Below are 12,082 nucleotides of genomic sequence, written 5' to 3' on the forward strand. Positions count from 1 at the left end.
ACCGAAGTTGATAGGAAGTAAGTGGGAGGCAGGTGGACTCCCCCTTCGCATCTCTGTGAGATGGAAAGGTTAATCAGGGTTAGGGATCACAGGAAGGTATCTGACTGTAAGAAGTCCTGAGCCCTCTGACACTTACTTTGTTTCTGTGTAATAAAAAATGCTGATAGTAGTGACAGAGATGCTGTGATCATAAGTAGTGCAGTAGTTTCTGACACTTAACTTCCCAGAGAGAGTAAAACAGAAGGCTAGAGGGACAAGTTTCTTTCTGTCAAAGCGCACTAGCGTCGAGCCTTCCCAGGGAGAGGTCAGACTGTACGTGGCCCCCTTTGCCTCCTTCGGATGTCTCGTGCCGCGGGTTTTCCTGGTGGTGTCTCCACCCTTCGTAAACACCCGGCGGACGGATGCACAAATGCAAACCACGGGGTTCTTGGAGTCACGGGACCCCGCTGGAAAGCAGATGCTCAGCTCCATCTCAGTCGGGGTGCAGCTCCTGAAAGGACAGGATCTAGGCCCAACGTCATGCACCTTTCAAGTGAGATCACTTTCCTTCACTGTAGGATTTTACCCAAACACACTGGTGAGAAGAATGTAAATTTTACAGAAGTCTTAAGACAGAAAACTTCAAGTAAATTTTATCAGTTGCTTCTGAGGGCCCGCCCGCAACTCCTTGGTCCATCTCCTGTGCATGTAGATTCTTCTGTAGATCAGAATCTGTAGAAATATTGCCCCTACACAAGAAATGTCTCCCATTTCTCCTTTATTGAGCTCCTTTTGTCTTGCAGTTTCTGTGGAATCAACTGCAGTTTTGAGGGTGTGAACGAAGTAGTTGCTTGTAGGCATTTGAGGCGTTCTTTTGTTCTCTTCGCAGGTGATCGTTCCTTCTCTCTGAGCTGCCGATGTGGTGGCAGGTACAGCGTTGGTGAGCAGGAGGCGGCAGCCATAGGCCTGGTTCCCTGTGACACGTGCTCGCTGATGGTGGAGCTCCTTCACGACAGCTGAGCTGTGCGGTGGCTGAGGTTGCCCCGTGCCCGCCCAGCCCCACCAGAAGCCGAGCGGGCTTCCAGAGAAGGGTTGCTGTCAGCCCACCAGGAGCCACCGGGGAGTAACAGAAAATGAACTTCTTCATTTAGGTGCACTTAGAATTCATGTTTACAGACTGCCAAAGAAAAGACTTCAACTTTTGTTTACTCCTTGGAAAATAAGAATTTTCTTATTTGAAATGAGCTTTTCTCCTGTTCTTTCGGCTACAGTGCTGTGGATTCCTTCACAGAGACTTGGGTTCTGATCTGAGACCTTCCAGCTGCTGCGGGCACAGGCCGGAGCGCCTCTCCGCCGGTCGGAAGCCCGGAGGAGCACGCAGAATGGCCCTCCGGGGAGGAGGGCTGGTGGGGCAGTGGGACAGTGCCTGGGGTGGGTAGGGAAGGGGAGGCAGTAGCTGGAGAAGCGCACTGTGGCCCCACAGCTGTGATCACTGCCATCTTCAAGTGCAGTGCAGGGAACGGAAGCTCAAAGAGAGCTTGATACAGCTGCTTCCCTTTCCTTATTGCAGCATCTTGAGATCAGACCCTCCCTGCCTTGTTAGTGAGTCACTGCTGGGATCATGGAATGGAGTTTAACCGGCTAGTGTCGTGGACTAGAGCATACTACATAGTGTTCCCTTACTTCTGTGTACAGTGCTGTCTTGCTTGTTGAATGGCTCCAAAGCTCAGACTGTCCACCATTTGAACAGCAAAATTTGCAAAAAATTGTGCATGGTGTTCATAACTTTGCTTGATAGTTGAGTTGAAAATTCAGCTTGAAAAAACTTGTGCAGGCCAAGTGAGGTATATGTTGCATCTCACCTTGCGTGGACCCAAAGGGGCAGAGCTTCAGTCTATAAACTCCAGTTTGGCCCAGACAACATACAGAGTTTTGTTAGTGGGCTAAAACACTCATCACTGCTGTTTTGAGGGGCTTTATTTGCATAAAATAACATAACCATGGTCCCAAAGAAAGTAATTGCAGTAAAGCTAAGAAGAAAACTGGAAAACACGATAGAGTTAAAGAAAACATTGTGAAATTTGAATCAGGTCGCTGCTTGTCTGACGTGCCGGCTGAATACAACATGGCTAAGTCGACATTATCAACACTTCTGAAAAAAATGTGATTGAAGAGGCTAATGTAGTGAAAGGTGTGAAATCGTTAACCACGTAACAACCCAGATTGGGCAAGAGGTTGGGAAGTTACTGTTAGTTGGGTAGATGAGAAACAACTGGGTGGCAGTAGTGTATACGAGACAGTGATACTCCAGAAGGCCAGACGCCTCCACAGTGATTAGCTGAAAACGCTCCTGGAGCAAGTGCTGAGCGACCTGAAGTGTTCAAAGCCAGCCATGGCTGGTCTGAAATATTCAAAAAGAGAACAGGCACACGCTGTATAGTGAGGCATGGGGAAGGGATGAATGCAAAGAAAGACAAAGCCAGTAAATTTGCAGCTCGATTTGCTGAATACATGGAGGCTGAGGGTTTTGTTCCCCAGCAAGTGTTCAACTGTGACAAAGCCAGACTTTGGGGGAAGGATATGCCCCATAGCACCTTCATTACTAAAGAGGAAAAGGCATTTTGAGGCCATAAGCCTATGAAAGGTGGACCTGCTCTAGTACTGTGTGGGAATGATAGTGGAGATTTTAAAGTGAAGCCTATGTTAGTGCACCATTCTGAAAACCCCTGTGTTTACTAGGTTACGACAGCTCATCCCATACTTTGCTACTGAAAATTTATACTTTAGCATAACAGTAGCTGGCTATGTGACTCAGCAGCTCCTGAGGGATATAGGAAGCAATTTTGTGTTTACTGACTTGGTATGACTAACAGCAAGGTGTGTGCAGAAGTAGCAAAGTAGGATTTTTATCCACATAATGTTCTAACAAGGTTTTGCATGTTTATCTGAGCATCATGGGGTAAAATACACCCACACCACTCTTCTGCTGTGTAAATGGAATGTGGGTGTGCTCACAGTAGCTTTGCCTGGAAAAGCAAAAACCCGTCTGCATTTACCCACTTGGCAGATGAATGGCAAAGCATGTACAGGAGAGCCAAAGCAGCAACAGGCGAGTTTTTCCATGAAATGCTCATTGCTAAATTTCTGTGCATTTAGGATTTGTTTTAAAGAAGGTTTTCTTTTGATTTTTCTCATATAAGTAGCTCAGTTCAGTACAATGGCACATGAAAAACCAGATGTGCAAGTTTTGAGACGTTCAAAATGAATCATCAGATTACTCATGCATGAATGATGATAATGACTCTGATGTTCGTCATATGAGCCAAAGTTCTCGTGATAGTGAAGTGGAGCAAGAATCTATGGATACAGGGCTGGGAGTATAGCTCAGTGGAATTGCGCCTGCCTGGCAAGCTTGAGGTCCTGTTAGATTCCTAGTACCAAAAAAAAAAAACAAAAACCTGTGGATACAGACACAGGGAATGCAGACCTTGACTCAGATGATGAAAAAACTGTGAGTACATATTTGACTAGTAGAAATGGTCACACGACCAAATGGAATAACCCAGTGTTAGAACTAGGTCCGAAAATACAGTGAGGATCTTCGCAGGGGTGAAACCCATTGGACAGACTGCCAACACTGCCATTTAGTGTTGCAAATTATAACCGATGAAATGATACAAGATGTTATGAAATACACAAATGCTGAAATACAAGTAAAACACCCTGTATGCACCAATGTATTTATGATGACACCTCACTAGCTGAACTGAAAGCATTCACAGGTCTGTAAAAGACTTGTGGAAAAGCAGTGGGTTGTCTGAGGTTTGTAGAGTAACAGTGACACTGAGATTTAGTTTCCTTCAAAATTGCCTGAGTTTTGATGACAAAACCACCTGCTAAGAAAGAAAAAACTGATAACCTGGCTGCTATCTGCTTATGGTTTGAGAGAGGTGGATCGTTGCCAAGCATATATACCATCTGAATACATGACTGTCGAATATATGGCATAAAAATGTATGCCTATGTAGATGCAGACTTACTATGCTTTCAATTTAGACATTTATCCTGAAACTCAGCAACTAGGTCCTTGTTCATATAGTAATAAACCAAATGATGTTCTGAACAGACTTGTGGCTCCCATCTTCCAAACTAATCGGGATGTGACATTCAACAATTGGTTTCCTGGTTTCCAATTGATGTTAACAGCACAAGCAGAACAGCACATGAACTGTACCCAGGAACAAAGCAGAAATTCCAAATGTTGCAATTTCAAAACAGAATTGTATAGTACGATCTTCGGATTTCAGAAATATGTAAAATTGGCTTCCTATATGGCAAAGACAAAAACTGGTAACTGCCGATGTCAACATTGCACCAGGATGGAAATACTGATAGGGAAACCTCAACAAAATGGAAATCTAAATGGTAACTTTCTACAACAAAACCGAAGGCAGAGGTGTTGGTAAGGAGTCACGCAGCAATTATGATGTCACTCAAAACACACAGCACTGGCCAATGATTGTGTTTTACTTGGTCCTAAATGTGTGGCATAAATAGTTTGGTAGTTTGTAAAGAAAATAACAAGTGCAAGATATCACCGAGAAATTGTTTTAGAAGATTGGGACTGGAGCTCATGAAAGATTATTTACAGCAGAGGAAAAAAAGAATGTTTCTGTCCAGGGAACTACGCAAAAAAACTGTGGCGCGCACTGGTGAGCCAACAGATGAAGAGGCAAGCGCAGCATCACAGAGACCTAGTACAACAGGAAAACCAAAACGATGTCAGTGGTGCCCCACAGGGAGGACAGGAAAACACAGTGTGCTATCAGTGCGACACTTGTATATGGAACACGGTTCTCACATGTGAAGACAGCCTTGGATGTGACAGTTGAAGCAAAGATTATTTTTGTAGTAAACTTCAGTTTGTATTTACGTTGTAGTTCACATAGGTTTTTATTTCTAATGTTACATTTTAGGTTTTGTAAGCAAGTACACAGCTGATGTGAAAATATTTATTCTAAATGCAATACATGTGAAGAATTTAATACTTTTATTGGTATTTTATGTTCCTATTAACTGCACTGTATAATATGATAAGAACCTCCTGACAAAACAGCAAGACCACTGAGATGTCAAGTATGTCTTACAAAAAGGAAAGCAAGCCATGTGCTGTCAGTGAAAGCAGTATGTGTGTACGGAGCATGCTGCTGGCATGTGTGAGGACTGCCTTAGGTGTGATACTTGAAAATTTTTTGGGTAGAATTCTATTGGTATTTTCATAGTGCTTCATGTAGGAATTTATTTCTGTTCTTTTTAGACTTAGTACATCAAAAAAGTTGATGTTGAAAATTTTGATGCTTTTTATAAACAATAAATATTAAAAATTCAGTACCTCCTGTTAAGTGCTTATTGTTTAATACAGTAAAATTAACAAAATTATAATTACTAATTCATGAATAAAGTATTCATGGGTATTCACGTTTATCAATGCACCTTTATGACAAAATTGGTGTGCGCCCCGTGGGCTACACAACAAAACATAATGAGAAGTAAGTTCAGTGTGGGGGGGGTAATTAAGCGTGGGCGGTCAGACCACTTTTCACTGAGTGGGCACATGAAGTGCTTGGACCTAGTGTAAGGAAATACTTGCAGGAGAACAGCTTGCCTGTAAAATCACTCCGCCCATGAGCAGCGCTCCTGCTCATCCTCCAGGCGTGCAGGGCGAGTCAGCCGGTAAATGCTCCCTGATCACTGTTAAGTTCTTGCCCCTGAACATGACTTCTCTCATCCTCCATGGACCAGCAAGTCATTGCTAATTTCACAGCACTACTCCAAAGCACCATCCAGCGGCTCTGAAATACCCGCGGGCACCAGCAGGCCCTCCCAGAGGTCTGGTGGAGTCCTGCACTCCTCGCGGCAGTACCCTCTGCACGTGGCCTGGCGCAAGTTGTGGCCTGGAGCTGGGCGGAGACTGGAGGCTCCCAGGAGGAGCCGGCTGGCTGCGGTGTGGAGTTGGTGACAACTCAGGAGTCCCAGGGCGTCTGAGGAAAGCGCCTGGGGAAAGGCGCACGCAGCCGGCTCCTTCACACTGGAGGGGCTGCTGCATGGAGGGGAGCACAGCCCCGGTAAGGCGATACACAACTGTGGCCTGGCAGATGACCATGCTGCCTCTGACAGCTGTTGCTGAACCCTTTTTCAGTGAGAAAAGGTGAAAAAGACGAAGAGACATGCCCCAGGAAGTGCATGTTCCAGTCGCTCCGGAAGGCGCTTGCCCCCGGAAATGACGTTTCTCTGCCTCTCCCGACTCCACTCCAGCTTCCGGTGCCAGGAAGCCTGCAAGTAAAGGAAAGCACCTGGACAGACTTTTAAAATTTTATTCATTGTGTTTTGATAGTGTACTACGTTTACTATGCTTAGATGCTTTAGGGGAATTCCCACATCTAGGGCTAACTTGTTTTTAAGTCCTGGAAAAATGAATTTGTAAGTGTAGTTTCAGGGCCTCAGAACCAATTTTTTGGCTTTTCATTATTTCTCATGGGAAAAAACGTTTTCAGTTCTTGAACTCTGCGGTGTCCAGACACGCATCTGGGGCGCATTGAGTTTCACAACAGAGGCATCACTGTACCTCACATTCTGTATACACAGTTGTTATGGTTGATACAATGTGTCAACTTGGGGAGTCTAGAGGTTTGGCTAAGTGACTCAGCAGTTCTACATCTGGGGGTGAAAAGGACATGCCCTGACTCTTCTGGGATGTTGTTCATTGTGTCAATTTAGAAAGTTTAAAAGGTTAAGTATGTGACTCAGCAGGGAGGCAGGGTGCTTACTTTATATTCATCCTGAGCCTGTGCAAAGAGGAGGGCATGGAGATTATGTGAGTGCTACACGCCCCCATGGCCATTGTTGGGGGCTTTTAGCCAGATTTATGTTAAAAATCAAGAGCAAAGAGCCCAACAAGATAATTTAAAATGTTATGTTTGGCCAGAAAACCGACAAAAACCTGCAATAAAGCTGTGGGCTGCAAAGATAAGGCTAAGGAGATCTCCACTACTTTAAAAAAAAAAAGCAAAGAGACGGCCTGAGTGCATAAAAAAAAGCAGCAAGTCTCCACCTTTCACAGCCTCAAAAGTGCAAAGGTGAAAGATCTTGCCTTAAAAAAAAACGCAGAGTGCCATGTTCCAAAATGGCGGCAGAGGCTGCACCAGGTTCCAAAATGGCGGCAGCATAAAAAATGGCTCCTCAAAATTAGACAGAGTGCCCAGTGATCCAGGCACTCGACCCCTATGGCCAAGAGAGGGGAAAGTTTGGCTACTGCTCCAGGTGGCAGCAAACCTTGGCATCATCCACGTGACACTGGTTTTCAATACATACAAAATACAAGAGTTCTGAGGTTAAAAAGACTTCCATCTTGATTTCAAAAGGCCTGAGAGGCCAGAGTCTGTCCCTAAGAGAGCAGTATAGAAAGCTATAAATATGAAACAAAAGGTTCAATAGAGACCTCAAAAGTTTAAAAAAGCCAAAAAGTAGAGTGTCTAAAAAAAGCTACCAAGAGAGAGCAAAGTGGGCCCCTCAAAAAGCCATGAGAGCTATAACCACTAAAAGTGCCATAAAAATAAGACTCATATAAGCCCTTTAGAGCTCACAATGTGCCACAAATTACTTCAAATACTAAACATAAAACTACAAGACATAATGTTAGCCCTACTAAATTTTAAACTTGCTTTAGTCCCAATACTTTATATCCCCATTTAAACTTTTAAAAATAATGTTTATTTTATACCATTAAATGTTAAAAACATTTAGCTTTTCATTTATACAAAGGCTTACAACTAAAAATTTACCTTACATCTTAAAAAAAATACTTAAACTTTTAAACAATACTAAAACTATTAAAATTTTAACTCTTACAAATCAAATGCCTTTTACATAAAAAATACATGTCTTTAAAAAACAAAACATTATAGTTCTAATAAAATGTCTTTATATCTAAAAACTGGTTTAAAAACGTGTCTAATTGCCAAGTTAATAAAAAACATTGTTATGGTTGATACACTGCATCAAATTGGCGAGTCTAGAGGTTTGGCTAAGTTGTTTTCTCCACCACCTCCCTTCTGCTCTTGTTACTTTGCTGTTCTACTGCCATAAACTGTTGCCCTCTGCCATGTGCCATTTGCCACCCTAACTTAGAGCCAGCCAAACATAAACTAAAACCTCCAAAGACTCTAAGCTAAATAAACTTTTCCTTCCTTCATTTTGAGTGTTAGATATTTTTATCTCAGTAATAAAAAAGAACTAAGACAACAATGTAAGGCAGAATCTCAAGTCCCTCCCGGGACCCTTGCTCGGTCGCTGGGGCTTTCCTGCTTCTGATGTGCGGGCTGCAGGGAGCTGGGCAGCTCTCACTAGGATCACGCCTGGCGTGGCCCGGCCGAGCTCAGAGTAGTTACACACTGACTGGAAAATGCAGCGGACAAACGGAGCACGTTCAGAATGAGTAGGTTGCCTTTCACTTCAGCTTTATTGGACCTATCACACCAAAATTTCAAAAGTGAGGCAGTCATCCAGGTTTCCTCCCAAAATGTTTATCACTATAAAATTTAGATAACTTACTCTGCCCTACTTTTTTGTCCCGGTATTTTGAACTAACTTGCAGAGTGTGTTGCTTATTTTGTTTAAGAATTTAAAAAACAAAGTAAATATCCAATCGTTTATTGGTAAGGTAAGGTAAGCGCATGGTTCCAGCTTCAGTTGTAAATTCACTGGCCCAGCAGATATTCATCAGGTCAGAGGAATAAATGCTTGTCAGTCATCAGAAAACCGGTGGCCATTGGGGCTGTCACGCAGAAACCCGAAGTCACTCAGAGGCCAGATCTGTAAAACCCATAGGAGGTGGAGACAGTCAGCCAGGTGATGCTGTATCCGCACCACTCCCTTTCCTCCTCGTCCCTTTCCTGTGACAGTACTGCTTCCTCCTCGCGCATCAGCCATGAATACATTTCCGCCACAGTGAGACTCCAGAGAAAAGCTGTTGACGTATACTACTGAGTTCAGACCCAAGTGTGCAAGAGCTTGTGTGCATATGAAGGTGTGGGTGTGGGTGTGTCAAGCGAGTGTGAACTACCCTTCGAACTCAGCTGCTGCAGGTTTAACATGGAAGTCCTCTCACTGCCGCAACTAGCCCTTCTCATCCCCCGTCCTGCTGGCGCCCGAGGCAGCGAAGGTGGCGCCGTCCTCAGCCCTGCGCCCTTCCCTGCACGGCCAGAGCTGCTGCAGATGCTCGTCCACATGTTCCCAGGGCGGTGCTAACAGGTGACAGTGCAAGAGAGACTGCAGACTTGGGGAAACCTGAAAGGAAGTTTGCTCAGGCTACAGCGAAGGAATCGGAACTTTATTATAAAAATCCGTTCTCGGTCACCTCCCTCTGTGAGAGCTAGAGGGTGGCGAGCTATCCAGGCCCGTGAGCGCATGAAGTGCGGGTACTGCAAGCAGAAGCCTCACCAGCCTACACGTCACAGTTCATCGGGGGAAGCTCGGAGAATGAAAGCACCATTTCAAGCAGAAAACTGTACCTTAAAAAAGATGCGTCCTCTTATCAGTCCATAAGGGATGGGTCCATAGCACCTGGAATCTGTGGAGTTCTGTAGGTTGTCACCTTCTAACCAGACGTGGCCCATGGGCACCTACAGGTAGAGGAGAAAGTGACCCCTTTAAAACACTTAACGACTTGGGCACCATCACTAAGAAGCTTGCCATAAAATACATACACATCCTGAGACTGGCGGTTTAGTTTTCACTTCTCACACAATGAAACAACTTACTAAATATGAAGGATTTGAAGTGTTTAAAAGACCCACCCCTTATCATATGGTTCTCAAACCTTTGCTATATAAATCCCAAACTGAGATTGTGAGAGATCAACACAATGTGACAGAATCATTAATTTAATAGACTTCAAAAGAGGTCATGAGGATGCTGACCGGAAACGTGCCCTCCCGTCTCAGCGACGGCGTACGCAGGCAGTCACTGCACGGCCTGGGGCCAGCTCCAAGGCCAGCCCTCTTCGACGCTCATGACGAACTGGATGGTAATTGATCCTGACACCAATTACACACAATCTCGTCACTGTAGAGGGGCCTGTCAGGGTTCTCATTAAGAGCCTGCTCTGCCTTTGTGCGGCCCTATCTTCCTGCATTATACTTTGATAATGACCGTCCAGAATCACAAGGAGCCATTATAAAATTATTAGTTGTAAAATTAATGATGGTGACCTTCCTAAGTGGAGAAGCCCTGTCTCACAGGGCCCATGTGTGAGCTGGTACATACATTTAAATTCTTACTCACTGACCACCATATTTAGGGTACAACGTTACTTTCAAAAAAATGCCCTCTTGCCATAGCAGCCACTTGCTTGCTAGCGTCTGTTCTGGCCACGTAGATTCAAAGATCACTCTCCGGGGACAGTGTAAAAGTGCTCTTCGGAAGCTTTTCATTTGACAGCTTGTTACCCAAGAAAGCTGAGTTACTGATGAGACAAAACTGATCTATTGGGAATGAATTTATTTTTGTTTTGTTCAGTAAGGTTGAATAGGAGACACTGACATTTTCTTTTGTGTGACAAATTACCTTTGTGAAAAATCAATTGATACAAGCATATAAAATTTTAAATTCACTTTAAGAGATTATGATTCTGTAATGTATCATGTAGAAACATTTGCCAAAATCCTCCAAGTTAATTCTTTGCATTTAGATGTACTTAAATGTGAAATTCTATTTTACAGAAAAAGGATGTAGGTTTACTGAAGGAGTATCAGAGCCAGGTGTGGTCCCCAAGTGTAATCCCAACCCTCAGGCAGGCTGAGGCAGGGGTTTCAAGTGCAGCCCCGTCCTGGGCAATTCAGCACCACAGCCAGACCCTGCGTCACAGTGTCAAATAACGTCTGAGGATGTGGCTTAGTGTGAAGGCTCTGAGTCAAGTGCCTGCTACGTAAATAATTCAATATAAAGGGTGGAGGTGAGAAGAGAAGAAGAAATGTATGATAGGATGTGAGATAACTCATTTTTATTAGTGGACTATGTTTTACGTCCGAGGGCCAACAGCAAGGCTAGTTGCTTCCTATATAATGAGACAGACTTTTGTGCAATTAAGTAGAAGTCTGCCCAAGCAGAGAAATGAGTATGCCTCAGGGCATAAAAGAAATCAAAAGACAATACCAAACTCAGAAAAGCCCTGTATAACATATTTGGAAGAAGTTACAAGGTGAAGATTTTGTGCTTGTGTTTCCCGTTTCTCAAAAGGTGCTTGTTCCCGAGTTTTAGAAATAAGCAGTAAGTAAGGAAGAGCAATAAAAGCCAAAGCAAACCATTCTACAGTCCAGTACTGCAGCGTCCTGCCCGTCCAGGGAAGTCTTTGTCCACTCGCTGGCCGCAGACCAGGTCTGGTTGACACTTTCCATCCCCAGCTTCCCCCAAACATGTGCGCCGATGCCAGGTTCTCTTGGGTCAGGTCATTCGCCATCAAAGCTGGCCTTGCGAGCTGCTCCGTTTCTAACGTGCTTTTTCTTGCGTGGCTTTTGCGTCCGTCTTCTTACGTTATGATGGACTAAGGCAGAAGGCAGTAACACCACGGTTTTAACTGTCAATGTGACTGCAAAAAACGGTACTTTGTGTATTTGCTTTTGTCTTATGATGAATGAGGCAAAACCTTGCTTCATGCATTTAGAAAACAAACGTAGTTGGACGTAGTGGTGCAAGTTTGTAATCCCCACTACACCTGAGGCTGAGGCAGGAGAACTGCAAGGTGTAGGCTAGCCTGAGTAATTTACACCCAAAATAAAAATTCATAAATAAGGGCTAGGAATGTAGCTCAGTGGGAGAGCACCTAGCAGGAGGGAAGCCTTGAATTCAGCCCCTAGCAGCACACACACACACACACACACACACACACACTGCACTGAATTCAGTGCTTTTTCTGTGACCTCCCAGTGCCCTCTGAGTTGATCTTTTCCACTCCTCATTTCATAGGTGTTTTTTAAATACTGAGATTAGCTTTTTGAGATAAAGATGACAAATACACATCTGTCACTTCTCTTATCAATCTTGCTTT

At 44.1% G+C, this 12,082-nt stretch overlaps 2 protein-coding genes across 8 annotated transcripts in view; one reads left to right on the forward strand and one right to left on the reverse strand.

Moving 5' to 3' along the window:
• The window catches only part of Dnajc24 (DnaJ (Hsp40) homolog, subfamily C, member 24), a 37,413-nt gene extending 33,257 nt beyond the window's left edge, over positions 1 to 4,156 (forward strand). For both annotated transcript variants that reach the window (XM_005401769.2, XM_005401768.2), the window contains one exon: positions 869 to 4,156. In XM_005401769.2, coding sequence (XP_005401826.1) covers positions 869 to 999 — 131 coding nt within the window. In that variant the 3' untranslated portion in view covers positions 1,000 to 4,156. The remainder of the gene's footprint in view (positions 1 to 868) is intronic.
• Positions 4,157 to 8,672: 4,516 nt separating this feature from the next.
• Positions 8,673 to 12,082, reverse strand: part of Immp1l (inner mitochondrial membrane peptidase subunit 1) — a 65,239-nt gene continuing 61,829 nt past the window's right edge. For all 6 annotated transcript variants that reach the window (XM_005401776.1, XM_005401778.2, XM_005401775.2 and 3 more), the window contains 2 exons: positions 9,549 to 9,659; positions 8,673 to 8,850 (listed from right to left, as the gene is read on the reverse strand). In XM_005401776.1, coding sequence (XP_005401833.1) covers positions 8,782 to 8,850; positions 9,549 to 9,659 — 180 coding nt within the window. In that variant the 3' untranslated portion in view covers positions 8,673 to 8,781. The remainder of the gene's footprint in view (positions 8,851 to 9,548; positions 9,660 to 12,082) is intronic.

Source organism: Chinchilla lanigera, unplaced genomic scaffold (genome assembly GCF_000276665.1).
Source record: "Chinchilla lanigera isolate Chin_1 unplaced genomic scaffold, ChiLan1.0 scaffold00075, whole genome shotgun sequence".
NCBI classification, from domain to species: Eukaryota; Metazoa; Chordata; class Mammalia; order Rodentia; family Chinchillidae; genus Chinchilla; species Chinchilla lanigera.